This window comes from Delphinus delphis, chromosome 3, assembly GCF_949987515.2.
Source record: "Delphinus delphis chromosome 3, mDelDel1.2, whole genome shotgun sequence".
Lineage (NCBI taxonomy): Eukaryota > Metazoa > Chordata > Mammalia > Artiodactyla > Delphinidae > Delphinus > Delphinus delphis.
Window position 1 is genome coordinate 121,484,225 of NC_082685.1, and position 26,543 is coordinate 121,510,767.

At 36.0% G+C, this 26,543-nt stretch overlaps 1 protein-coding gene across 1 annotated transcript in view; it reads left to right on the top strand.

Annotated features, from left to right (window-relative positions):
• The window catches only part of ADAMTS6 (ADAM metallopeptidase with thrombospondin type 1 motif 6), a 270,671-nt gene that overhangs the window by 232,295 nt on the left and 11,833 nt on the right, over positions 1 to 26,543 (top strand). Inside the window, exons 21-24 of the mRNA XM_060007024.1 lie at positions 5,058 to 5,187; positions 12,603 to 12,807; positions 21,739 to 21,915; positions 24,633 to 24,789. Coding sequence (XP_059863007.1) covers positions 5,058 to 5,187; positions 12,603 to 12,807; positions 21,739 to 21,915; positions 24,633 to 24,789 — 669 coding nt within the window. The remainder of the gene's footprint in view (positions 1 to 5,057; positions 5,188 to 12,602; positions 12,808 to 21,738; positions 21,916 to 24,632; positions 24,790 to 26,543) is intronic.

Below are 26,543 nucleotides of genomic sequence, written 5' to 3' on the forward strand. Positions count from 1 at the left end.
TCTGTATACTGTGGTTATATAGTGTTGTCTTGGTTGCTAGCTACTTTGGATGCTGTGGTTAAGCAAATTGTTGCCTTAGCCACCAACCACATTTGTACTGTAAGCTCTGACTTATTAACTTTTTCCCCCCTATTCTTCAGAAAACGGTTTCTTGGGTAGATAGGATGTGCTTTGCCACTAGGTTAAGTTATCTAGATGTTGATTAGCCCATCAATCCCAAAGTTACACTTTTCCTTTCTGTCTTTCCCTTACTGACTTACATGTAGTTACAGACTGCTCACTTACCAGTTGAATCGTCTAGGACTGAAATGCTGGTTCTTATGAGTAGATTTGAGAAGACCTAGAAGATCTTTCTCTTGCCCTTAACCTCTCCCACATCCTTCTTGGTTTAATACATATCACTCTTTCAAATGAGATTCAGGTGGTAATTTCTGTGCATTAAGTGCCCTCTCTCTACTTTTAAAATGATGAACTACCCTGAGAAAAGCAATAAATTGCTAAATATTGTTACACATGAACTTATTAAATGATTTAATTATCTGAAAGAAGAGAGATGGGACATGAGAACATTGAGCAGCTTATAAGAAGAGTAGGAGAGGGACTGAAAAGGAGGCAAGAAATGAAGAGGAGGAATGGTCTCTAAAGTCTTCACTCAGGATTGGCTCTGCAGCTGTTGAGCAAAAGACCCTATATTCTTGAACCATCACCATTTCCTAGAGTAAGCACAACAGATGAAGGGTTCCATATAGGACTCACTCGCAGCTTGGTGGACTTCTTGCTCATTTTCCTATGGTGTATGCTACTTCAAAATATTAAATGCCATTTCTTCATGTGTAGCTTGAGCAGTGATTCAAGTTGGGTACTCCTTCCTCCCATTGGACAGCAGAACCTTTGATGGGCAAGTAGATCATCTGTAACTTTTAGCAGAAATTAAATATAAGATCTGACAAATTTAAACTTCCAGGTTAAAAATAAGAGTTATATTTCCGTGTTAAGAACCATCTTTGGTATCAAAGAACCAAAATGGTAAGCAAATTAAAAGACTCTAAACAGGATACACCCATTTTAGAAAGTTTAAAGTAAATATATATTGGTAATGGCATCTCTGTACTTAAATTTTGTAATATGAAACCATTAAAGTTTTTTTTTTTTTTTTAAGCATGGAAGAGGAATTGCGTTTAAAAACAGAATTGGGTATAGAATTTGCATGCCAGTAACTTCAGGTGTTTAAGAATAAATATAATTAGTGCAATTTTAAGTTTGACCAATTAAATTCTGCAGAACACCTGCATATCTCCAGGGGATATGGGCACTAAGCCACCAGAATTTTGTTTTTGATTAGGCATATACTGACTGGTCATACGGACATTTTATGTTTTGGGTTATAAACTATACATCTTTAGATTTGAAAGCATAGTGGTTTTGTGTAACTGGATGTAATTATTCCTGAAAGGTTTAAATCAACTTCTTAGCAATGTTTTACAGATTACTTTAAAAGAAGCTATGTACAAGAGGATTGATCATATAAAAAGATTCTAAACTCAATCATTTCTCTTGTTGACTTGGTTTAGATTATTTCCAGTTGATCTGTGTTTTCTAAAGCTAAAAGCTGCATTCTCTTTAATCCAAAAGTATGTGTTGAAAAATCCATCCAATTAGGTGCATTGGTTTAGAGAGTTATTCTGTTGCTGCTGATTTAAAAAGAAAAAAAAAAAAATTCTGTAAACCTGCCAAGTGTGGGGGTAAAAGTTGGAAGGAGATTTGTGCTATTGAAGGGAGATAGTTCAGCATTTTAGGAAGGTTTGGAATAGATTACTAGTATAGTCAGTCAGTTCTCGAGTGTGAAATACCACACTGTCTAATATGACATTTTAGAAGAAAATTAATAAAAGATGAATGCAAGGAAAATGCATCTTTGTAAAATACAGTTATTTCAGCTGCTTATTCAAGGACTTTAATTTTTACTTCATAAAAAATAGCATTCTGAAATTATGAAAGTGAAATGTACCCCTAAATTCTAGTTTTTAAGAAGTCTGAGAGGCATGACAAAATTAAGTCAATTTGTAATTCTCAGCACTTAGCTCAATATCTCATAAGAAGTACAGTGCCTTGTATTCAGTAATTATTCTCTATTGAATGAATGAATGGATGAATGAATGAATGAATGACCTGCCAACCATATTTAGCTGGCATTTTTAGTTTGTGTACTATGTAATTTTAAATTAATTACTGGATCCCACCAAAGAACAAAATAACCTTAAAAATAAAGGTCCAGGGCTTCCCTGGTGTCGCAGTGATTGAGAGTCCGCTTGCCGACGCAGGGGACGTGGGTTCGTGCCCCGGTCCAGGAGGATCCCACATGCCGCTGAGCGGCTGGGCCCGTGAGCCATGGCCACTGGGCCTGCGTGTCTGGAGCCTGTGCTCCGCAACGGGAGAGGCCACAGTAGTGAGAGGCCACAGTAGTGAGAGGCCCGCGTACAGCAAAAAATAAAAATAAAAAATAAAGGTCCAAAGCAAAGATATGAGATTGTGGATAATTTTTATTTTGTTCTTTCTGGTTTTGTGTATTTTCCAAATTTTTAACAATAAATGTTATGTAGCTGAAGTTTTTCAAGATCATACATGGCTAGAATTTCTCTTAAAATCAAATGTAAATCTTACCTCTAATAACTAATATCTCATCTGTGATTCAAATTGCAGAAGCCTTGCTTTTATATTAAAGGCTACTTTTAAAAACTAATGTCATTATAACCAAACAACATTTCTACGATTTTTAAAGGAAGTAGAATTTTATCTTAACCTGTAGAAACTGAATTGATGTTTCTGCCACTTATATAAAGCAATATCAGTTCCATTTTGTAGTGTTGAAAATGTTTATCCTCCCTCAGTAAAATAAAATAAAAATAAAAAGTTTATCCTTTTCTGAAAAACAACCGAGATACTAGCTTGAATGCCAACTTCCTTATTGCAAGTTTAATCATCTTTTTTTAGTTATTAAATGTATTTATAAAAGTTGGCTGAAGTTGTAAATCCTTTGTGTAAGTGGATGTTTTGAGTCTCCCCCCTCCAAGTATAATTATATTTGAATGGATATTTTAAAAAATAACCATGCTAACCTATAAAAGCAGTCCCCTGCTCCTCCTGATAGGAGCAAGTATTGAACCCAGGTAGATGGCTATTCTGAGCCACTGTGGCAGTGGGTGTTGAATCCTATGACTAATAATAGAGATTTTTGTCCAGGTGAATCACATGGACTTAGTTATCTGCCCACTGGAATGACACAGTGAGGAGATATGTGGTGAATACTGTGGAACATCTGTGAATGGGTCAAAGCTATGCCTGGTGTGAATCATTCTTCCCTCAAAAATCTAAAGTTTAATAGTTAAAAAATTCCAAACTGTTGTCGCATAAACTGAGATATTTGGCCTATTCAAGGGGTTGGGATGGAATGAATACAGCACATACTCTGAGACATTTTGCAAGTAAGTTGTTTGTCTATATTTTAAACCCCTAAATTTAGGAAAACCAAAAAACTTGATCAGTAAGAGCCTTGGGTCACTGCAAGTAATAAAATATACCTTCTTCATCTGCTCACCACCATCATGGGGGCTATGGGACTTAATGGTTTTTGCCATCAGGGAAAGAGATTTCCCTATCTTTAAATTCAAAGTGCTTAGTTAGAAGTGTGCAAAACATGATGACTGAGGTACTCCCACCTGCAGACTCCCAGGATGTTTAAGGGACCTTGGGGAAGCATTTGGTGCGTAGCTCTTTAAGTGACAGTTTCCTTCACTGAATGGTCCTGTTTCACATTGATTTCCCTAATTTGGGGTCAAACTCTTTTCTTTAGGGCACTACTAAAAGCAACTGAGAAAAAAAAAGAAAAACTGAAGGTTTGTGTGGGGCTAGGTAGGTATGAAGCTGTAGTTGCTTGGATACTGCTAATGCTGCTTTTATAACTGGTTCTAGGTAATTTAGCCTACCAGGTTATAGAGATGGGATGGATGAGTAGGGGGATAGCTTAGTTTGTGCTTTTATTTTCAATTCTGGGAGTAAGCTGCTACATCTATAGGATCTGGAACATTTAGCATTGTCTTGTAGATTGACTTTCCTCTGAGACCTTGATACACCTATCTTTGCTTCTTTTGATTCCTCCACACTGAAGAGAAAATGAATCTGCATAAAGTCTATTCACCAGGCATGTTTACAGATAAGAGTGTGTTTGTGTGTGTCTTCGTATTTTGTGAAATGTGAGCAAGGTGTGGTGGATATCTTTGCCAATAAATAATAAACATATATTTAGAATTTTACAAATTTTATGAGAATATTTTTAGCTGTGGCAAACAGGTTACATAGACCAATTTTTAAGAATGAGATAAGTATTTTGTAAGTTAATATTTGATGGAAAATGTGTATATCTGTTTGCCAGTGGTGAAATCAACAAGGGCCGACTCTATCAAAGCAAATAGATTACTGATGGGTTGCAGTCTAAAGAGGCTCACTGCAGTCTTTAAATTCTAGACTTGTGGGCTTTCAGAGAAATAAATCTGTAAATGGAAGGAGAAAAAATGAAATGTGTGAATGTTGCGTGTTCCTAACAAAGACTAAATTGATTGGATTTGTCCTACAAAATATTAAAAAGTAAATTTGTCCCTAATGTTTTGTTTTTACATAGATATCCAACCATTGTTTTGCACTGAAATGTATATTCATACATTTTATCTGATGATATTTTGGGAAAATAAAGTTTCTTTTTTTAAAGGAAAGCATGAAGAAGAATATACAAATGGGAATATTAATTGTTTAAAATTACCAATAGTTTCTTTTCTGAACTTGAAAACAGTTATGTTTCTAAATATGAGAACAATAATTTTGCCTAAATTTGCAATATAATGACCAGGTCTTCTCTCCTTTTTAGAGGAGCAGTCAAATGTTTCTGGAACAGATAAGACAGCAGCGATCCAGTGAGGTTGATCCCCCACAGAGGAAAGCTATGCATACCTAACTTACTGGAAGGTAAACTACTCTTCAATTAATGATGTCCTCCTTTTCTCAAGGTGTCCAAAGACAGGAGGTGGTCTGTAAAAGGTTGGACGACAACTCCATTGTCCAGAACAATTACTGTGACCCTGATAGTAAGCCACCTGAAAATCAAAGAACCTGCAACACTGAGCCCTGCCCACCAGAGTAAGTAAGAGAAAGAAGTGAGAATTATTTTCTTCAAATGCAAAGAGAAAAACATTAGATATTCTTATTTGGAAACATACATTCATACGATATAAATAAATTAGGCTGAGAAAAGGGAGTAAAACATCACAGAGGGTGGAATTTTGATTCCTATTTATCCACAGGACTTAGTAATTAACCCCTTTAAAGCAGGAACTTCAATAGGTTGATCCTGGCATAGTGCTAGCGATTGTCATATTTCATTAATTCTAAAGCACATATCATTTGCATTTTAACATCTCTGAAATTAGATTCATTTTGCAATTGATGGTATCTTACAATAATAATCGGCATTATTTTTCTTTAATGGTACATAAAATAATGGTATCTTAGATCCAGTAAAATATAGTAGATTGGCGTGCAGTCCTATCTTTTCCAGATATTTATCCTAAAGGCTTAAAGACATTTTAAATGGTTTAGAAATGTTCTGTAATGGAGTATCAGTGCTTTAATTTGCTGACCCAGTTTTAAGTTCTGTCATCCTAAGGCATCCTGTCTTCTGAGTGTAGAGCACAGGCCTAGAGGTGTACTTCAGTCCCTTTCTGTTGATTAATGTAACAGTTACAACTCACTGTAAAGGGAGGTACAAGAAGAGAGCCCATCCATCTTAATGATGACTTTTTAAAAATTTAAACTTAAAAATATGAGACCTGCAATCAGTGGGCCACACTGTGTAATCTGTAGGAACAGAAAGGTTTCTTGTTTGAGCAAAAGGCAATAATTATGCGAAAAAGGACAAAGATGCTGAGTTAATCCTGAAAATACCGATCTTTGTAGAGATTTTGCCTGATTGACAATAGCAAGACAAAATATGTGTGAATGGCATTTCATTCTTGTGTGAGAAATCAGAGTAACCATTATCCCCCAGATTAGCTAATTATCCCAACATGAAATTGATAAAGAAAGCGAGTGTAGGCAAATGAGATTATGTATTCCAAGCTCTCTAGAACTGGAGAGGAGAGCTCTATAATGAAGTAAGCCTTTTTCTAAAAGTGGAGTCACAAAAATCTGGGACTTACAATGGATAAAGAATGCAGGTCCCTAATATGGTTAAAGCAAGATGCATTTCTTGATATTTGTTCCAAAATAATAATGCCTTTGAACTTTCAATATCCAAAGTCAGTGTCTGCCTGAATGTTTTAATTTTAAAGGGAAATATTCACTCCTAGTCTCTAGAAAAGGTTTAGGGCAGTAGCTACCAAATAAGGAACACAGAATCTAGGGTGATAGAAGTTTTTATTCTAAGACTTTTAAAATTTCATGTCTCTTCTTTTTCAAATGTGATCACCATGTAACTAACTCCTTAAAAGCCAGACATGAGAAAGTATAGAAATACAACCTATGATATGTATTACAAAGACAAGATATTTGTTTTTTTATTTTCCTTTCTTCTGCTAATTATTTTTATAAATTTATCTCAAGAGAAACTGAAAAGCTATATAAAACAAAATGATGCTCAAAAACCACAAGATATTTTTTGACGTTTCCAATAACTTAAGCATATTTTCATATAATTGTGAGCCTCAACCCAGTAAATTAATTCCCTGACACTCAGTACTTTAAGTATTATGTTTGTCATGATCAGCCATTTAAGGCATCTGAGTGGGCCTGGTTACATCTGTTCTATTTTGGCCTCAGCTTTTTTATTTGTTTAAGTTCAAATGCTATTCAAACATCCTTTGAGGTTCCAGTGGTTGGTGATTTCATTCCATATATCATGTGCTTGTATATTACATGGGAGATTTTTTTTTTTTAACATTTTAAGGATAATTGACATATTGGAATTAACCTACGCAATTAAAATTGTTTCATATTTCCCTTCCTTTTGTAGTTCAGAAATAAAAGGTTACTTCTTAACTTTTTTTGTTGTTTGGAGATAAGAAAATGGAATTTGGAAAAGATAGAAAATTTAGACAAACAGTTTTCTTTGTTGGAAAGATCTAATGATACGTATTTAAAATATTTCTCTTTTATCAGTCCAGTTTTTCTTAGTTCCTTTTTAATTTCTTCTTTATTCCTTTGAATTCAGACTATGAAAAAGGAAATCTTAATTATTCAGAATGGTTGTCATATGTAATAAGATTCCCAGTAGGCATTGGTATTATAGAGATAAGGCTCACTGAAAAACTACTGAATTCAGTAAGACTTTAAATGAGTGTGGAAGAGAGAAGGTTTTTCAGATGACAATGTGATAATCATATTTGGGTTTTGTCATACATATTAAAGCGTAAAATTTTTAAAATGCAGATAAGTAGAAAGAAGAAACTAAAAAGACACAATATTGTAAGACCACTGTTAATATTTTGATCTATATATTTCATCTTTTTCTATGTCTACATAGGCACATGTATATAAAAAATGGAATTATATTATTTATGATGCTTTGTAGTCAGTTCTCAACATATTGAACATTATGTTGTTCTGAACATTAAACATCATCTACAACATTTAGTAGATATGTCATTATTTATTTAAATTGGTTTTCCACTGTTGAACAATTTTGTCTGGGTCCTAGCTTTTGATCCCTTTCTATTCCACAGCATTAACCATTTTTGCTACTAAAACTTTGCTGTCTATAATTATGCCCTTATGCTAAATGAATAGGAATAAAATTTCTGGTTCAAATGGAATTATATTTTACTCTCTGAGACAAACTGTCAAATTGCTCTCTAGAAAGAATATATGAATGTATATTCCCACCAACAGTACGTATATGACTGTCATTTTCCTGAACTGAACAACACCAGGTATTATTTTAAAAACAATCTTTAACTATTTTATAGGGAAGAAAAACCCTTGATATCTAATTGCTATTTTATTTTTTGTGCTAGAATTGCTGGTGAGGCTGAACATTTAAAAATTATGTTCAGTGGCCATTTGTATTACTTCTTTTTTGCTCTTCATGGCCTGACCCATTTTTCTACTGAAGAGTTTATCATTTTGTTATTGATTTGTATTAACTCAATGTATTAAGAATATTAACTATTTTAGACATATTTTTTCCTAGTTTGTTATATATTTCCCATATTATGGTGTTATGATCTATTTTTACTTATAAAAGTTTTTAAATACTATGTAGGAAAACTATCAAACTTTTATTTCTTTCATTGGTATAATGTTATGAAGGCCTTACCCACTTTATGATTATACTTTCAAAGTTCTTTTTTAAGGTAAACTCTATCTGAAATACATTTGCCTGCTTTGAGAAAAGGATCTATATTTATTTTCAAATATTATTGTTTTCCCAATACCATTAATTTAAAATTCTAAATGGTATTTTTTAATCAGAAATTATCTAATGAAATATTTTAAATGTCCTTTAGTCATATTGGAGACTTTATAAGTAGAGTATGGAAAGATAGAGGGCAGTAAGTTTTATCCTTGTTCTGCATAAAGAAAATACAGGGAATAGGAAGAATAGACAAAAGAGGCATTGGTAAAGAAATAATAATAATAATGTTTATTTGGAGGACCTTGAAAGACCAGAGGAAGCCTTGCTGGAAAAATGTAATGTGGTCAGAGCAGCAACTCTTTTATGAGAAAAAGAATAGTAGTCAAGATGGTGAGGTGACTAGGGATAGGAAGAAAACAAGAATTCTAGAGGCATTGAATGAAAATGGTAGGATTCATGACATAGGCAGAAATAATTAGGAAAAGGAAAAGGGAGGAGCTGATATTAAAGAGCATGACTGATAGGAAGCTAGTGCCCCACTGTAAGAAAAGGAAGTAATGTTGAGTTGGATTCCAAAGAGAAAGGCCAAGAGTTCAGTTTTGACTATACTGTCTTTTAATAGCAAGAATATTTGTATATATGACCTCATTTGAAGAGTCTTTGGATACTGAATATAATTCCTGTATGTTACTGTGATTTTTAAATTTGCGAAGATCAGAAAGGTAAAAACAATGGAGTACAGTACATTGTGATAATACTGTGACCAAGAATTAAAAGACATTTTTTTAAGCAACTGCGATATGGAAGGCACTGTGCCTTAGGAAATGGTTCCTTTTCCTAAGGACAATCTAATTGGGCAAATACATATAAAAATAACTATAGTACAAGGCAAAATATGTTAAGTACAGTAAGAATTATAAGCAAAAGGGCAAAAGGATGGTCAGACTGGAGAGAGATTTTTACCCAGGGGCTAGGTTTTCCTTAATAGTATCTTTTTATTTTGAGTCATTTCACCTCACCCCATGGATGACTATAATCTGTTATTTTAAGTTTAGAGAAAGATCATCAGAGTCCTCTATAAAACTCCAAAATGTAAGATCTGGGAGGAATCATAGAAATCATATAAGTCAACTCCCATCATCTCATTCTCTTCCCTCAATATTATTGTTTGTCCTCTTAAGGTACAGATAATGTAGATCAGATTACACAGGCTGCATCAAGCCACTCATTTCAGACACTCAAACGTGAATCCCACCAACTGTATAGCTTCTTCATCCTGGTGAGGATGAAGACAATTTTATCACTGGGTCTTCAGCTCAGAAAGAAATAGCCCCAGTATTATTCAGATTATAATAATTCAGCAATTGATAGTCTCAGAGAGAATTTTCGTGCTCATATTTTACCACTGAAACTAGAGGATGAAAAAGAGAAATAGGGAGAATGTCATCAGAGGGTCAAATACATGGAGAATGAAGTTGAAGGAAGCAGTCTGTCTTACACTAGACAGGAGAGTGGTGAAACTGGGACTAATAGATGCAGTGGTAAAATTGCAAAACTATTTAAATAACTGGATGGTGATTTAATCCTTTCGAGAGACATGGGAAAGGATGATTTGGTGAGCAATAAAGATGCAACAGGGACTGAATGTGAAACCTGAAATCAAAGTTAAAGTCAGAAGGTCATACATTCTGAGTTAAATGCTAGAGTGATACATCTAGGTTAAAAGATGGTTGGCAATAAAAGAGAGGACGAAGAATAAAAAGGCGGAGGTGGCCCTGGCCTCGAGCACCAAAAAAAACAGCAACACCTCCTGAAATCACTGCTGTTACTCTGGGCACCTGTGTTTAATTTGAAGGCCTCCATCCCTCTTACATTATGAGACCTAATGAGATCATGGCTGGAGATGGTATGACTGAACTTTTTGTGGCTGAGTTATACACATTGCTGTTTTATCCCCTAATCTTGGTGATGAAATCACTGCTGCGAATTGAATCAGAGTTTCACTATGGCTGGCATGCAAGTTATTATTCTCAATACACATTTTCCTCTTTACCAAAAATGGTACTAACAACTTAGGATCCTGTTCATCTGCGGAAAATAAAATGGAAAGAATATGAAAATCACTTTAAATCTCCTCTGGAAAATGACTTAGAAAAAAAATGTTAATATCAGATTTTTTTAATTCAGGATTAAATTGCCATTCTTTAAATCTTACGTTGAAAATTTTTAATTTTTTGACAAAATATATTTTTAAGTTTGAGAAACTGGTTAATTATGATATTTCTAAATGCTGGTTTCCCTCTGTAAGTAAAGAAAATAAAAATAATAATAAACAAAGGCCATTGTGGCTTATTTGGCTGAGTGTAGGCTCAAATTTAGGATACTAGTACTCTGACTTCACTAAGGTATTATCTTCCACGTACAAAACTGGCACAAATGAGCTAAGTTCGTGAAAAGAGGTGAAATTTGTTCTTAAACTTTAATACTCTTCTCTCTGGTTACTCTCCTACCAAAAGCATGAGCATATCCATTTAGGATATATGTGTGATTTATAAGCACGGATTGAAGAAAATGTCTTTTGACCTCATGCTTGTGATCTGGATTCTATTATTTGGCAGTGTTATAAATGAAATCCAGTGGATATCAACTGATGGGGGATCTCGTCCTAGCTCCATCATTGCACTTTTCATGATTTTGGAGAACTGTTTTCCTAACACTGGGTCTTACTTTCTTCTGTAAAACAAAGCACAGTGCCTTGAGCATAGAAGGCATTCAGCATATATTCATTACATTAAATACAATAATATATCAGTCAGGACTCTGGTTGGAAATAACACAACTTCAACTTTGGCTAGCTTCTGCGCTTAAGAGGATTTGTTGGTTTATATAACAAAGCTGAGGGAATCATAAGAGTGGACCTAGCTTCAGGAATGGCTGGAATCAAGCACTCAAATACCTGCAGGACTCTCTAGCTCCTCTGCGTTCTTTCAGATCAGCTAATTCCACTTGACAGGGGACATGGCCATCATCAGCTCTTATATCTTTATACACCTTTGTGACCAGAAAGGAAAGCGTCCCTTTTGCTATCGTTGAGATATAAAAATTCTAAAGCTGAATTCTTATTGGTCTGATTGGGATCATGATTCATACCCTTGGACCAATTAATGTGCCCAAAAGAGTGAGTCCTGCAGAAATACTACACACACACACACACACACACACACACACCTGAAATTGTATATATGAAAGTTCATTGATGACTTTAGGAGTGGTATGCCTACAAATGTGAGATATGTTCATTTATTAAGACATTTCTCTTTCTTCCCACATTAGCTGTGTAGAAGCTGTTTTTAAGAGTAAAGGGGTCAAAGCAAGGGATCTCCATGTTTTCACAGAGCTGGCTCAGGGCTCTGCTTTTACCGCAGAGTTTTTAGGACTCTCAAGTCTTCTGGATGGATACCTGGGCCATCTCTGCCCCTGTGAGGACAATAAAGACGTCTGTCTTATGCAGAGCATGACATTCATTTCTGGGAAGCAGAAAACAAATCCCTAGCTCCTGTAGTGTGGTTTTATCACAAAGTCCTCAATTGAGGGAGAACCTGCCTCAATGTAATAATAAAAATGGCTACTGTTTCTTGTTTGTTGTGTGTTAGACACTGTTAGAAGCTCCTGAGACCCTATTACTAGCATATCTTCTCTTGTTCGTGTTCAGTATGTCAAGGTGATAGGCTGAAATTAGCCATAGTGAAGTATTTATACCACAAAAACTGACAAATGCAACAAATCAGGACTCCCTCCCTCCCATGAGGAACCAGTTGTTACCATTTACCAGCACATGGCTTGGAGCTTCATATGTTACTTGCTTACTCCTCAGGACAATCTCATGATTGATATCGTTATCCTCGTTTTAGAAATTAATAAAAAAAGGACAAAAAGAGGTTTAAAAACACATAATGCATTGCTTGTTTGAACCTGGGTTCTGCCTGCTCCAAAGCTCATGCACTCTGCTCTAGAAGGCAGCCGACAGTGGGTTATCTTCTCCTTAGCAGTTCTTCCATTTGTCATTTGTCACATCACCTGACACTGAAATGTTAGCTCTTCTGAGAAGAGGAGGTAGTCCACTGAGAAAGTGCCTTCACTCTGCTGAAATCTCTGGCTGCACTGAGGGAATGCTTTTCTGTGTTTCTTCCACTTCTTGTTGCAGGTGGTTCATTGGGGACTGGTTGGAATGTAGCAAGACTTGTGATGGAGGGATGCGCACAAGGGCAGTGCTCTGCATCAGGAAGATTGGACCTTCTGAGGAGGAGACACTGGACTACAGTGGTTGTTTAACACACCGGCCCATTGAAAAAGAGCCCTGCAACAACCAGTCATGTCCACCACAGTGGGTGGCTTTGGACTGGTCAGAAGTAAGGAAATCTGAGGCTGTATGTTTTGAGATGCCTTAGCTATCAATACCAAAGCATTTAATATTAAGGACACCTGAGCATGTGAGCGCCTTAGAACTCAACAAGTAAGGGCTGCATAACTCTGAATTTGGCCATGTTATATTTTTTTGCTGCTTGCCAGGAAGTAAAGGTTTTTGGAGTAAGGAAAATCAATGAGAAACTAGTCGTCGATTTAATTAAAAAACAAGCCTGAAGTGTATTTGAGAGAATATTATAAGTGGGTTTTCTTCTTCATTGCTATTCTTGAACAGCGTTATAAGCTCAGAATTAGTGATACGTTATATCTTTTTTTCCAAGTAATGTTCCAGCCTAACCATATAACTCTTACATATGAGTTTAATTTATCATCACGTTATATATCTATATATATTTTAATTGCTTCTGGGGAAGAAACACGGAGTTGAGGGTTATAACTGTCAAAAAGTCAAATTCAGATTTTATCATTACCTCCACTTATATGATCATTGAGGAAGATCTGACTAAGATAATGTTTTTCTGTCATACATGTACATATAAAAAGTCTGATATAATCCCGAGGCCTCAGAAAAATGGTCGTATGAAAAATGAGGTAAGAGGTAGAGTTAATTCTTGACTCTTCATCCTGCGTGAGACATATACAATATACACACTGTACCATTCTCTACATTTCCTAAAGAAGAACTGAATCCTTCTGTAGTGTTGGTTAATGTTAGAAAGAATGAGTATCTGGCTATATAACTAAAGGTCATTTTTCTAAGTTAGCAAAACAGGATGCATTTCCTGCTGGAAACATTGTGGTACTTGCTTTAGGTATTTCCTGTAGACCTCATAAGTTTGTCAAAAAATAAACAACAGAAAAAAATTAAACATTGTTCTTTAGGAACCTCTGGATGTAACTTTTCTCCCTATGAATCTTACTGCTTGAGTGGCCTTATTTTGCTAGAGGCACAGGGCTAAAAGAGAGACCTGTGTTTAAGATGGTACATGGAAATGGAGATTCTGACCAGTTGTGGTTATCTGTGGAATCTTTGGCAGAAGTTGGGAGTGTTCTTCCAAGTTTCCTGGCCATAGTCCAGCTTCAGTAATTACATTCTGCCTACCTAACTTTTATTTGTGTTTCAATCAAATGTAGAGATATTCTCAGTATTATTCAGTGGTTATGGAAAACAGTATGAACTCTTCTGTTCCCTAACAGTGGGTGGATTAACTCCTACATTCATTTGGAAGATAAAATCCAGTGATAAAACAAGACATTTTACAGAATTGTACACATGTTAGTAGTTATTTTACTTGCAAGTCAGTGCCCAAAACCCTTATAGAAGTTCATAAATAGTCTTTGATAATGATGGCAACGTTGTTATTGGAAAATCCTAATGGAAGACCTGATAATTGGCTGCAACATTTTTAGGGTTTCAGGCCAAGTCAGTAAGTATAACTGGGTACTTTCTAACCACATTGGGATAGGAGCTATGGAGAATTCAGAAGAATCTCAAGAACTTGGGAAAATAAGAAATATCCATGAAGCAGGAAGAGAATAACATAAGACAGTGTTTAACAAAATGGTGGATTGGGAGGTATACATGTATAAGTGATACAGAAATTCAGAGCTGAGAAGGTCAGAATAGCCTGGAGTAGGCTCAGAAGGCTTTTTAGTTGATGGGGGTTGAACTGAATGTTGTAGGAGTGTAAGATTTGAAGTAGGGAAGAGAACAAGAAACTGGAGAAGTATTCCTGATAAGAGAAACAACTGAACAGAAACGCAAAGATCGTGTGGTGAAAGTAGAGTGGGAGAAAAGGATTTGTTTTAAAGAATAAATGGAAGAGGGCTTCCCTGGTGGCGCAGTGGTTGAGAATCTGCCTGCCAATGCAGGGGACACGGGTTCGAGCCCTGGTCTGGGAAGATCCCACATGCCGCGGAGCAACTAGCCCCGTGAGCCACAATTACTGAGCCTGCGCGTCTGGAGCCTGTGCTCCGCAACAAGAGAGGCCGCGATAGTGAGAGGCCTGCGCACCGCGATGAAGAGTGGCCCCCACTTGCCACAGCTAGAGAAAGCCTCGCACAGAAACGAAGAGCCAACACAGCCATAAATAAATAAATAAATAAATAAATAAAATAAAATTTAAAGAATAAATGGAAGATAAGATTGAATAAAGTAGTGATAGGTAACAAGAAGGCTTGAATACAGAACTTTATACCATATTATCATTCTACAAAAAGTGGAGAAAAATCAACAAGTTCAAAACCAGAAACTAGAAAAAACTTCTGCTGACCACTAAAACGCCAAAATCTTCTCATGTGCAGACTCACTTCGCATTGGTCTCTGGACCTACATTTTTCTGTATCATTATATTTTTAACATAAAACACCAAATATAATCACCTTAAGGAATAGATTATATATATTACTGTATGTTTCCATTCCAAATACCATTTTAAGATTTTCTTCCTAATTAAACTTCATACAGGTTGTAGTTACCCTACTTTTAGCATTTTGCTTCTCATCTACCCAGTCTTAGAAGTGGCTTGCTCAAATGGCTCTGCGAGGCTGTTAGGTACTCCTGGAAGCTGCCTGGAGAAATATGTTTAAGTTAAGGGGACTTTTAATCACATTTCTGTTATCTTCTTTAAGATAGCTGAGTCAAAGCTTAGGGGAGAGAAGTGGAGCTGGGGGCACAGAGTACACATGTTGGGACTATCACTTCCAAAAAAACCAAAAAATAGTGCCTGTTGTCTCTCCACAGACAACACAGGAAAACTATTCTGGGGTGAGCATGAGTCAGGAAATCCTGCCATTGCCTTCTCAAAGATTCTAGTTGAACATCATCTATATCATCATCTTCATCCTTTGTTCAGGAGGAAAGAGATGATTTTTGTCCCCATTCAGTCTCTCCTGTTTATTTTCCAAAGGAGAGGGTGCACTCTCACCCTTCCATTTCCCTTTACCATAAAACCTATCTCTTCTCTAGATAAGTTAAAAATAAGTAAAAGTAAATAGCATTAAGTGAAAAAAAAAGTCTGAGTAGCCATGGAGAACAAAGTGAGAACAAGGAACCTGTTCTTCTCAGAGGAATGTAACATCTCACACTAATGAAAAGAGGAGGTCCCAGCAGAAGAGCAGGCAGTGTTCAACCTCTTTCACTTAACTTTTGCAAAGATGTTTCACACGATATCTTTTTCACACGCCCATGAAAACTTCCCTCCTCTTTCTGCCCCCTTCCCAATTCCAAATATCAGCTGTCTGAGCTCTGCTAATCACAAGGGTGAGGTTCAACTGGTGAAAACATGTTTCAGTAAGAGGAATGTACCCTCTGACCTTTTTCTTTTCTTTGCTGGCTTCTCTAATGTAAAATTTCCATTGTTGCAAAGCCAGGAACCGTTTTCATTTTCCCCATCAGTGAAACTCACCCAGTGCTTATGGCAAAAAAAAAAAAAAAAAAAAAATTTAAGCCAAATTGCCTTGGTGGAAAATGGCTCTTCTGCAGTCTTTGTGAAACTAATGAAGCCATGGCTTTCCCATTTCCTACAATTTAGCCTCACTCCTGGGATCACCCATGCTATGTTGGACTTAAATGGCTTTCTGTTTTTGCCCTCTCTTGGCATGTGACTCTTAAAGTGTTGCTGTGTACTGTGAATGGGCTCCAGCAATCCTTAGCCATTCTTTTGATGTATAGGAATGGTTTCTTTTGACTCCACAGAGTACCCATTGAAAAAGTTCTGTTTCTTGTACTTATTCTTGGACAAATAGATGACTGGCATCATACTCAATTGACTTGATGGGATTTACATTTAGGTAGCATTACTTTAAGAAGGATGGGGCGGGGGCAATCTTCCTACCGAGGCACTGTTCTTTGTTTTAGTAGATACTTGTGCTGTCACCTTGTTTACTCCTAGGTTCTACTCTGATGCCATAACTAAGTAAATTAAACCCACCTCTCCAGAGAGAATTCAGGCTAACCCCAAAATGTTAATGTTTCTATCCTTTACAAGTGAGAGCCAAATTATTTTCCCTGGTGTGGTTTCAAATGTTTTTTCTGCAAAATATGTTTTTGCTTCTTAATCATAGAATGTTGAACTGAAGTATAAATGTATCTCTCATAAAAATCACCTCCTATATCCCACTGAGATGAGAACAAAAAACAAATGGTCTGGTCAGATTTTAAATAATTGTAAGATTCTGATTATATGAATAAAAGAAGGAAAAAGATATTTATCTGCAATGAGGAGAAATAGTGAGAGAAGTAATTTTACTAAAGAATCATTTTCTGCTGAATTATCTTCCACCCAGCTACCTAATGGTTTATTACGAGAATGAATTGAATGAATTTTGATATTTATAACTAGACTTTAGTCTAAAAAAATGACTTTTTATTACTAAGTATTCAATTTCTAATTATTTCTAATGAATTTTACTGCATACTCAAAAAGTGTGTAAAAAATATACCCTTTACATGGGTATAGACTAATGATTATCTCTGAAACATGCTCTGAATCACTTATGATTAATTTAATGCCTATTAATCATATACATAATTGTGGTTGCAGCTTGCTTTTCTAGGATTTCGTATTTTTTTAGGTAGCTAAATAAAACTGAGGCTGTCAGATAGATAAACATATTTATTCATCAGAAGGCTAGAGAGGCAAAGATGTAATGTAAGCTAAATAAAGCAGAGGGAAGAAGCAAAAGTAAGAACAAGCTGAGGGATGTCTCTGCTTGAACATCTCTGACATAAGGTCAGAAGAATTTGCAGGATAGAATTCTACTTAAAACGAAGTTGGTCTAAGTGGCATCCCTGTGGCTTTACTATTTTTTACAAGCAATTTTTAGACATTTCATTTTACAGTCACGCTCTAGAAGTGCAATATTTGCAGAGACCAGAGTTGAGATTCCAGCTATAGACATGTAATATTTGTGGCTAGATCTGCAGGGCTCAGGGCTGGTATATTCATTGAATCAGTATGTAGTTTTCAGTCATTCACTATTTTGAGAATCCAGTTGATGATCTCTACTTCCAGTGCTATAGGATAGAATATCTGTGACTTATTTAGTGGAGCTTGGGCTATAATTTTCTTAATTATTTCTTGCCTCGATAGAAGATGACATATGTTAAGCTTTGCGTATAACTTCACATTGTCCCACAGAGGGTTTGTGTCTTTGTACATTTACCTTTCAGAGCATTATCTTTTTCAGAGCTGCCATCTGAATTTATCTGTACTTCTCAGTACTTCAGTTTCCCACTAGTAAAATGGGTGTGAAAACAGCACTTCGTGAGGTTTCCATGAAGATTAGGTAGATTGTGACATGCAAAGGACTTAGAACGCTGCTTGGCACTTAATAAATTTCAATGTTGCTTTCTCTTTTTATTCTTCTCCCTATTATCATCAATCTTATTTGTTTTTTTGTCTTTGATTCCCTGGGGACTTCTCAGACACAGATGAATGAATTGTCTGTCTTTGCATTGTCTGCCTCCCAGAACTGTAAGCAGGACTTCGGCATAGGCTCTTAGGAAAGACCGCTAGATGTTACTTCAGTCTTAAAATAATAGCAGAAGCTTCTTGCTACTGGAAAAGGATATTAGAATAAGCAAGAGACCTATGTCCTAGGCTTAATTAATTTTTGTATTGAAGTGGAGTTGATTAACAATGCTATGCCAATCTCTGCTGTACAACAAAGTGATTCAGTTATACACAGACAAACATTTTTTTGTCCCAGTCTTTAATATACATATGTATGCTTTTAAAATGAGAAGAGGGAAGGGGAATGGCACAAGTTCCTTTTTCAGTAAATTTTCCCAATATAGAAAATTAATCATAGCCTCAAAATACTAAAACTGAATACTAAATACTAAACTGAATTCCCTGTACATCCTACGTGTTTCTGCCTCTATCCCTAAAGTCTGAAATACCCTTCCATACCCTTGTACTTTATCTCATTTATTTTTATAATAATTAATACTTCTTATGTATTCTCAAGAGTTTGTTTCTGCCAATGCTAGGAGCTAAAGTATAGATCAGAAGGCTTAGGATTTAGTTCCAGCTCTACCACTTGCTATCTGTTTAACCTCGATTAAGTTGCCTAAACTTTCCTGTGACAAGACTCAAAAACTTATATGAGAATAATGTATTGAAAGTATTTTGTGAACTGTGAAGCTCTAATGGAATACAAGGTAGTAGTGGTATCATTATCAATAATAATATTAAGCATTAAGAGAGTGACAGAAATCCCCTAAGGCTGTGTCTTCTAACACTGGTGGACGGTGGAAGAGACTTAGTGAGAAGTCGAGAGGACCAGACACAAGTGGGACAAGCTCAAGAGACTCGAATCAGGGCTTTATTCATTCTACAGAATGCATGATTGCAGGATGGGGTTGCATGTCTTGGTTTCTTGATATATAAAGTGACAGGGTTGTTGTGAGGACTAAATGAGATAATATGTGCAAAGTACGTGGTGTAGTGTTTGACATGCACTAAGTAGGTGGTAACGTTAGGTCTGTCATTTAAACACTGCATGACTTTGGACCAATCACTTACTCTGGGTTGTTTATTGTCATCTCACAGGATTTTTGTGAAGACTGTGTGAATTACAGCACTTAGCACAGCTATCTAGAGTGTTTATTAAATGGCAGCTGCTATCAATATTATCATTATTAATAGCAGCAGTAGTCATAGTAGTAGCAGCAGCAGCATTAGCTCTGTGCCTGGCACTGGGCTGGCACTAGGAATACTGTATCTTGTTTAGTATGGAGAGGTGAATCTGAAGAGGTAAGCAGAGGCTTCCTATCAGTGTATAGTAAGATATTTAAAGAGTTTGAATTTTTATCTTGAAGACCACTGAAGGATTTTTTAAAAAATCAGAACAGAATATAACTGGATTTGTGCTTTAGAGAGTGGATTGGAGTGAGGAAAGAACAAGAAACAGGAGACTTGTTAGAAAGCCATTGCAATGTTACACGTAGCTAGTGATGTTTGTCTGTAGTAAGGTTAGTGGCAGTGGAGACAAAGAGAAATCAACAGATGACTGAGTATATGGGTAGAGTGAGGCAGCAGCTAGAAATAAGGATGTTGATTTGGCTGTGAAAAAGAGTAACAGGGATCGGGAATTTCTCTCTTGATTTCTAAATCCCTAACTAAAACCTTTTTTGGAACCATATTGGAAAGAACTGGATGTTATTCTCCTTCAAAATGCATCTTAATGTAATGTTTTCTAAGTTGAAGGAAATGCACTCCGTTACCACATTCATTGTGATGAAGAGTGTTCATGAGATCCTTGATTTACACCTGAAAGAATTTTAATATTTTTCTTTCTTTCCATGACATGAACCAGGTTCAAGGTTTACCCCTGACAAAGCCACTCAGGGGTGTGTACATTGTTCAAGAAGACATTCCCATCCCACAACTGGTACATGTTGATTTACCTAAAAGTAAATCAAAACTGTCATCTTCCCAAATAAAGGAGGGTATATATTTATAGAGTGCTTTCTCAAAACCCTCTGCTGTATCCTGAGGTTGGGGGTGAGGTTGTGTACGAAAATGAAGCAGAAATGAAATAATGTTAAGGAGCTTATAGTCTGGTAGGAATGAGAAGACTTATGAATACATAATTATAAAATAAGAAATTGATGATTAGGGGCACAAGAATTTATATATTCTTGCATCCTCTTTTATGTTACTTAACCTAGTGTTCACCTATCTATCTCCTACATTAAAATTGTGAGCTCCTTGAGGTACAGACTGACTTATTCATTCTTATGGTCTCCCCTCCCCCCAGTTTAGTGTAGTTCCTGTAGGAAATTTGGAAATGGCTTTTGAATGAAAGGTATAGAAACAGGGCTTCAAAATATTGTGGGTAAGGGTCTCACTTCACTGAGAAGAAGTACAGATTATAAGGAAGGGCTCAGATGTGCAGGGGAGAAAGCTGGAGGACTTCAATCAGCCACCACGTTGAATAGGTGGCTCTAGAACAGAGCACTCCAATTAACTTGGAAAAGAGGTAAGTAATAGACTTCATGACATAGGAAGAAGGATCTTTTCCTCAGTATGAAGAGCAGACTGGTCCAACTAAAGAACAGTCAAGTTCATTATGTTTAACTGATGGACAAGCAAATGTCTAGAGATTTTCTGTACAGTAAACCTTTACCTGTGATCATGTATCCTTAGCTAGCACACTCTAAGAATACAGTTGGCCCTCTATATCTCTGGGTTCCACATCCATGGATTCAACCAATCAAAGATTGAAAATGTTTGGGAGAAAAGTTCCAGGAAGTTGCAAAAAGTAAAACTTGAATTTGCCATACACTGGCACCCATTTACATAGCATTTACATCGTATTAGGTATTGTAAGTAATCTAAAGATGATCTAACGTATACAGGAGGGTATGTGTTGTCATTTTATACAAGGGACTTGAGCATCCATGGATTCTGGTGGCCTCCAAGGTCCCGAAACCAGTCCCCTGCGGATACTGAGGGACAACCATACACATCTAAATCAAACCTTAGCTTGCTTCACAAAGACAACTTCTGATGGTCTACTAGTAACATAAGAATTCTTTTCAGAAGACTACACCTAGCAAGTAAGAAACCAAGGATTCCACATTCCAAAAATTAGCAGAATCTTATCACAACTGAATATGGCCAAGAATAGGGAGGAATCACGGAATAAGCCTACACACAATAAAAGAAGAAAGTATGCTGCCAAGAAAAGCAGACTTTGGATTTAGCTCTTAAAGACCGTAGGGAAAAAGATAAAAGTCCTTCTATTTAAAAACTTAAGGAATTTTCATATATGTAAGACTGCCTAGAATTTAGTATGTGTGTATCTTGTTTACCCAAACACACATTTACTTGGAGAAAGACTTTCCTCAGATTTTTCTCTATCTTTAGACTATCATTATTCATTAGTATTTGTTTTATTTACAGTGCACTCCCAAATGTGGTCCAGGATTCAAGCATCGGATTGTTCTGTGCAAGAGCAGTGACCTTTCTAAAACATTCCCAGCAGCACAATGTTCCGAGGAGAGCAAACCCCCTGTCCGCATCCGCTGCAGTTTGGGCCGCTGTCCTCCTCCTCGCTGGGTGACAGGAGACTGGGGCCAGGTAGGGCAGTTGGACTGTGCGTTCCTGCTGAAGCAGCACCTTGAGACACTTGAGGTTCCTGATTGGGTCATTGTAGGGGCTCAAGAGATGAGTAATAACACATAGAGATCCAGGTGTGAGATGTGAGTGTGAGACAGTGCATAGGCAGCAGCAGTCACACACAGACACACTGAGCCATGTTTCTCCCATACCTACACACTTCCCACTTTCACCTACTCCTTGGATTCTAACATTTTAACATAAAATTAAAGAGAAATAGTCTAATGGCCAGAGATTTGAACAAGCTACCAAAAGTTGGATTCTAGTGCCAACTCCCTCAACTAATTCAAGACCAGATCAGTTAACACCATTGTCTTAGCTTTCCCACTTGCAAAATGACCTCTCTTAACCTCACAGAAAAGATGTGGAGGTTTTAATTAGCTTGATAATACGATTGACAATCTTTGAAATGTTATTAATACTTACTCTTCAATGGATTTAGCTGATGGAGACTATGAATTTGGGAAACGGGTATATAGGGCTTTTAGTATGTACTTTTATATTGATTGGACTCATTTCTATTTTATGTTCCAATTCCTATTTTTTCTTTCTTCTTTCTCAGTTTTAAATTGTCTTATCTTGCTGAAGGTCACCTTAAATCCTTTAAAAGCAAATTGATATATTTGGATAGAAGGAAAATTAAGTATTGTTCTTTTGAATGTCAAAAAGGAAATTTATTAGGTTATGTTAAAAAATAATGCTCCAGAAAGAAAATTTCTAGTGAATCAATGCCCTTTTACTGAGGCTTTATAATTAACCTTGAGCTGGTCATTTTCTAATATCTGAGACCCAAATAAATCATAATGGCATATAACTACACCAGCATGATTTTGTTTGTGCTCTGGGCCTGCCATTACTTATTAATAATGGCATTTCATAGAAGTAGTTACCAAAATTATGGCCAAAATTCAATATTGCTAGAGTGCAGCAGTATCTACAGACTCTTCGGGGAGCGGGCAAAGATTTTCAGTCTCCATTAAGGCAAATAAATATACTTGCTCTGTGCTCAGCCCTGTGGGGAAACAAAAGAAGTATGATCATAAAATAATTAACATGTGCATTGTCTAACAAATAATTAATAATTTACTTTTGTATAACAGTATTTAGTTTGATTTACAAAGTGCTCAAATGGAATATACATCATAAGCTTAAGTTAACATTGAATGCAATGTCTTTCTCTGTAGAAGTGTGACAGTTTCACAATTTATAACTGATAGAGATATGGGAACATATGTATATGTATAACTGATTCACTTTGTTATAAAGCAGAAACTAACACACCATTGTAAAGCAATTATACCCCAATAAAGATGTTTTAAAAAAATGTATAGTATAGAGCTATAGCTTTCAAGTCTTTTTGATTATGATTTATAGTTAGAAATACAGTTTATCTAATGACCATGTTCACACATATATATGGATAATTAAAGCAAAAATTTCGGAAAAAAAAAAAAAAAAAGAATCAGTACAGACATGCTCTTATCATTTTTATTTAAACCGGCTAGGAATTTCCTTTCTTATATATTCTTTGTTGCAATTCACTGTTATATAAAGGGCATTTGAAAGTTTTTGCGTGTTGATAATTTCACCAAATTTACAGTTATCAGTTTGAGATTGTTCTTTTAAATATTGTCAAGTCCTTTTCTTCTCCTCTATATTTTCAATTCAGTTTCCTAAAATTGAAATTAACCAGTGAAAATACATTTTCAGAGATGCTTTACTACATGTTTATGGTGCATTTATTTTTCATTCTGTATTTAGAAACTTAAAAGTATCTGTAAATATCCTTGCAAGTCCTGTAAGTGCTTTGAGAGTTTTTGCAAATAAATCCAACAGGGCCTCGGTTTGTTTACCTTGTAAACATCACCATCACCTGTCTCTGCACAATTAGCTCCTCATCCCTTTGATCCCAAATCTCACAGGCTTTCTGGTATTCTGGGTGGCAGTCCCAAAGAATAGACCACAGCTTTATTCTTCAGCCTGGACAGCTGATCAGTCCCAGCTGAAACTAAGCCCCTCAGAGAGTAACTTCAATTCTAAAGTAACCGAATCCCCGAGTAGATGAAAAAGGAGAGGGAGACGTGCTAATTGGCTAACACCAGACCTCTTCTCAGATTTGTCTCAGATTTGTGTGACTGAACATACCTCACAAAACTCAAGGAACTTATTTATGCCCTTTTTTTTTTCCAAACTAGTCCCATCACCAGGCCCCACAGCAGTCACTGCTGTTATACTGAACTAATATTTTGATCAGATTAAGAGCACTCCAATAGACCATCAGGTTGTTTTCCCACAAACCTATAATATATAAATAGGCAGCAATAGTGATGTCCCAGCCCTAGAACCTCTGATTATTCTACTTCATCACAAATATTTTCTCATTATACTCTTGTTTAAGTTCACCAGCACTGCTTGGAACTATTGAAATAATAGCCCCAAAATCTCCAACTGTTGTCTTCTGGAAACTAAGTTGCTTCCATTTTCTAGGGTAATAACATGATCCTTGAGTTTCTAAACCAGTTCTGTAATAGAATGACCTAATCATATACCTCTCCAAGGTGAACTACATATGGGCTTTAAAAGCTAATATCTATGGTGTTTGAAATGACATAGTATCTTTTTTACCTCCTGAAAATTGTTGAGGTCAGTATTTTGTTTCTCCCTGTCTTTTGGTTTAGTGTTCTGCTCAGTGTGGACTTGGACAGCAAATGCGGACTGTGCAGTGTCTTTCCTACACTGGACAGGCATCGAGTGACTGTCCAGAAACTGTTCGACCTCCATCGATGCAGCAGTGTGAAAGCAAATGTGACAGTACCCCCATTTCCAGTACTGAAGGTAAGTTTCCCAGCACCTCCAGTATAGAAGGTAAGGGGCCTCTGGTCTCTAGTGGCTCACCTATACTGATTCCCAGAGTTCAAAGAGCCCCATAAAACCACTGTGGTAGTGTGTCTGCGTAGAGCATTTGTGAAAGCTACATATATACTGGATATGTAATCAGGAAACCTAAGTTTTCTTCCAGACTGTTCCATTAACTGTATGACCTTATTAAGTCAACTTTTCTGGAGCTAAGTTTACTTACCTATGCATTGAGGGAGTGGGGTGGATAATCTCTAAGGTTCTGTCCAACCTAGCATTCTATGTTTGACTTGTGCTAGAAAGATAGAGATGATTTCTAATGAACCAAGCTTAAAACTGAAAACGTCTATTTCTTTTTGGCTACAACAATGGACCTCTGCTATTGTAAAGATTAAAATTCATGCTTGTGATACATATAATGAAAGCATATGTTTGAAACTACTTATGTTACAAATGCTAATTTTCTCCTTGAAGAAAAATAGAAGAAGATTATTATATAGCTGTTTATATAGGAGGACAGAAGTCTTCAGACTCTGAAATTTCTCTTTGTTATATATGGGGAAATCCCTTTATTAACAGCAGATGCCCATCCAAGTCCTGAATTTTCTTATATCTTATTTAAATAAAGGTACTCTGTTTATTCAGTTAAGCATTCATTGAAATTTCCTGAATGCTACTATGTGCAAGTCATAATAACAGAAACTATGCGGAGTGTAGAGACAAAAATGGCATAGTCAGGAAGTTCAGACTGCCTTCTCACATGAAAATGGAAGCATGATCAAATATACAAACATCTGAAGCCATGAATTTTAATTATGTAAGAAACCCAGCCATCGGACTCTGCTTTAAAAACAAAACAAAAATAAAGAGCTATGCTGACTATAATTTGTGACTACTTTTCAAATGAAAATGATATGGTCATTATTCTATTAAAAAGAAATTGTTTCTTTTTATCAGATCTATCCAGTTTGAGGGATTTTTTTTTAATCCTATTTTTCAATGTTTCCATAAGGAATTTCATTTTAGGAAGAGCAATCATCTTGCACGACAAGATGCAGAAAACTTGATTCTTTGCAAGTGGCCTGGTTCTTATATCTGAGCCTCAACACAATATACTTACTGTGTAACTTACTCTTTCAAAGAAGTAAAGCCTTACCCTATATTAATTCAAAATCAGAATTTTAATTTGCAAAATCTCTGGCTCTAGTGCCATTTCCTTTTTTTTCCCTTTGGCAAGGGATGTTCTGGAAATCTAGCTTTCCTTCTCTTGAGAAGGGCTCAAAATCTGTGACAAACAGAAGTACTTTTCATAGCAAAACTATTTTCTTTAAATGATCTAAATTTTAAAAATCTCTTTTCTCTAAGATTTGTAGCAAACAAGTCTTTATGTATTGTAAATTATTGGTATTCAGTCATGTGGGTTTGGGAGTCTGTTTTTCAGAGTTGGAAGATAAAAGGTTAAGGTGGACGAGAGGATATAACTATCATATTAAACTATGTTGTGTATTATGTTAGGCCCTTTATATTTATTATCCATTTTATATATCTCATATACATAAATATCTGTGTGTATTATATAATCGTGATAACAACCTTCCGAGAGTTGGTATTACTGATGAGGAAACTAAGGCACAGAGAGAGATAGTGACTTACCCACATTACAAGAGTAGGAAGTAGTAGAGTCAGGATTTGAACCTAGATTTGGAAGAGCCCTAGGGCATGTCATTTTCAAC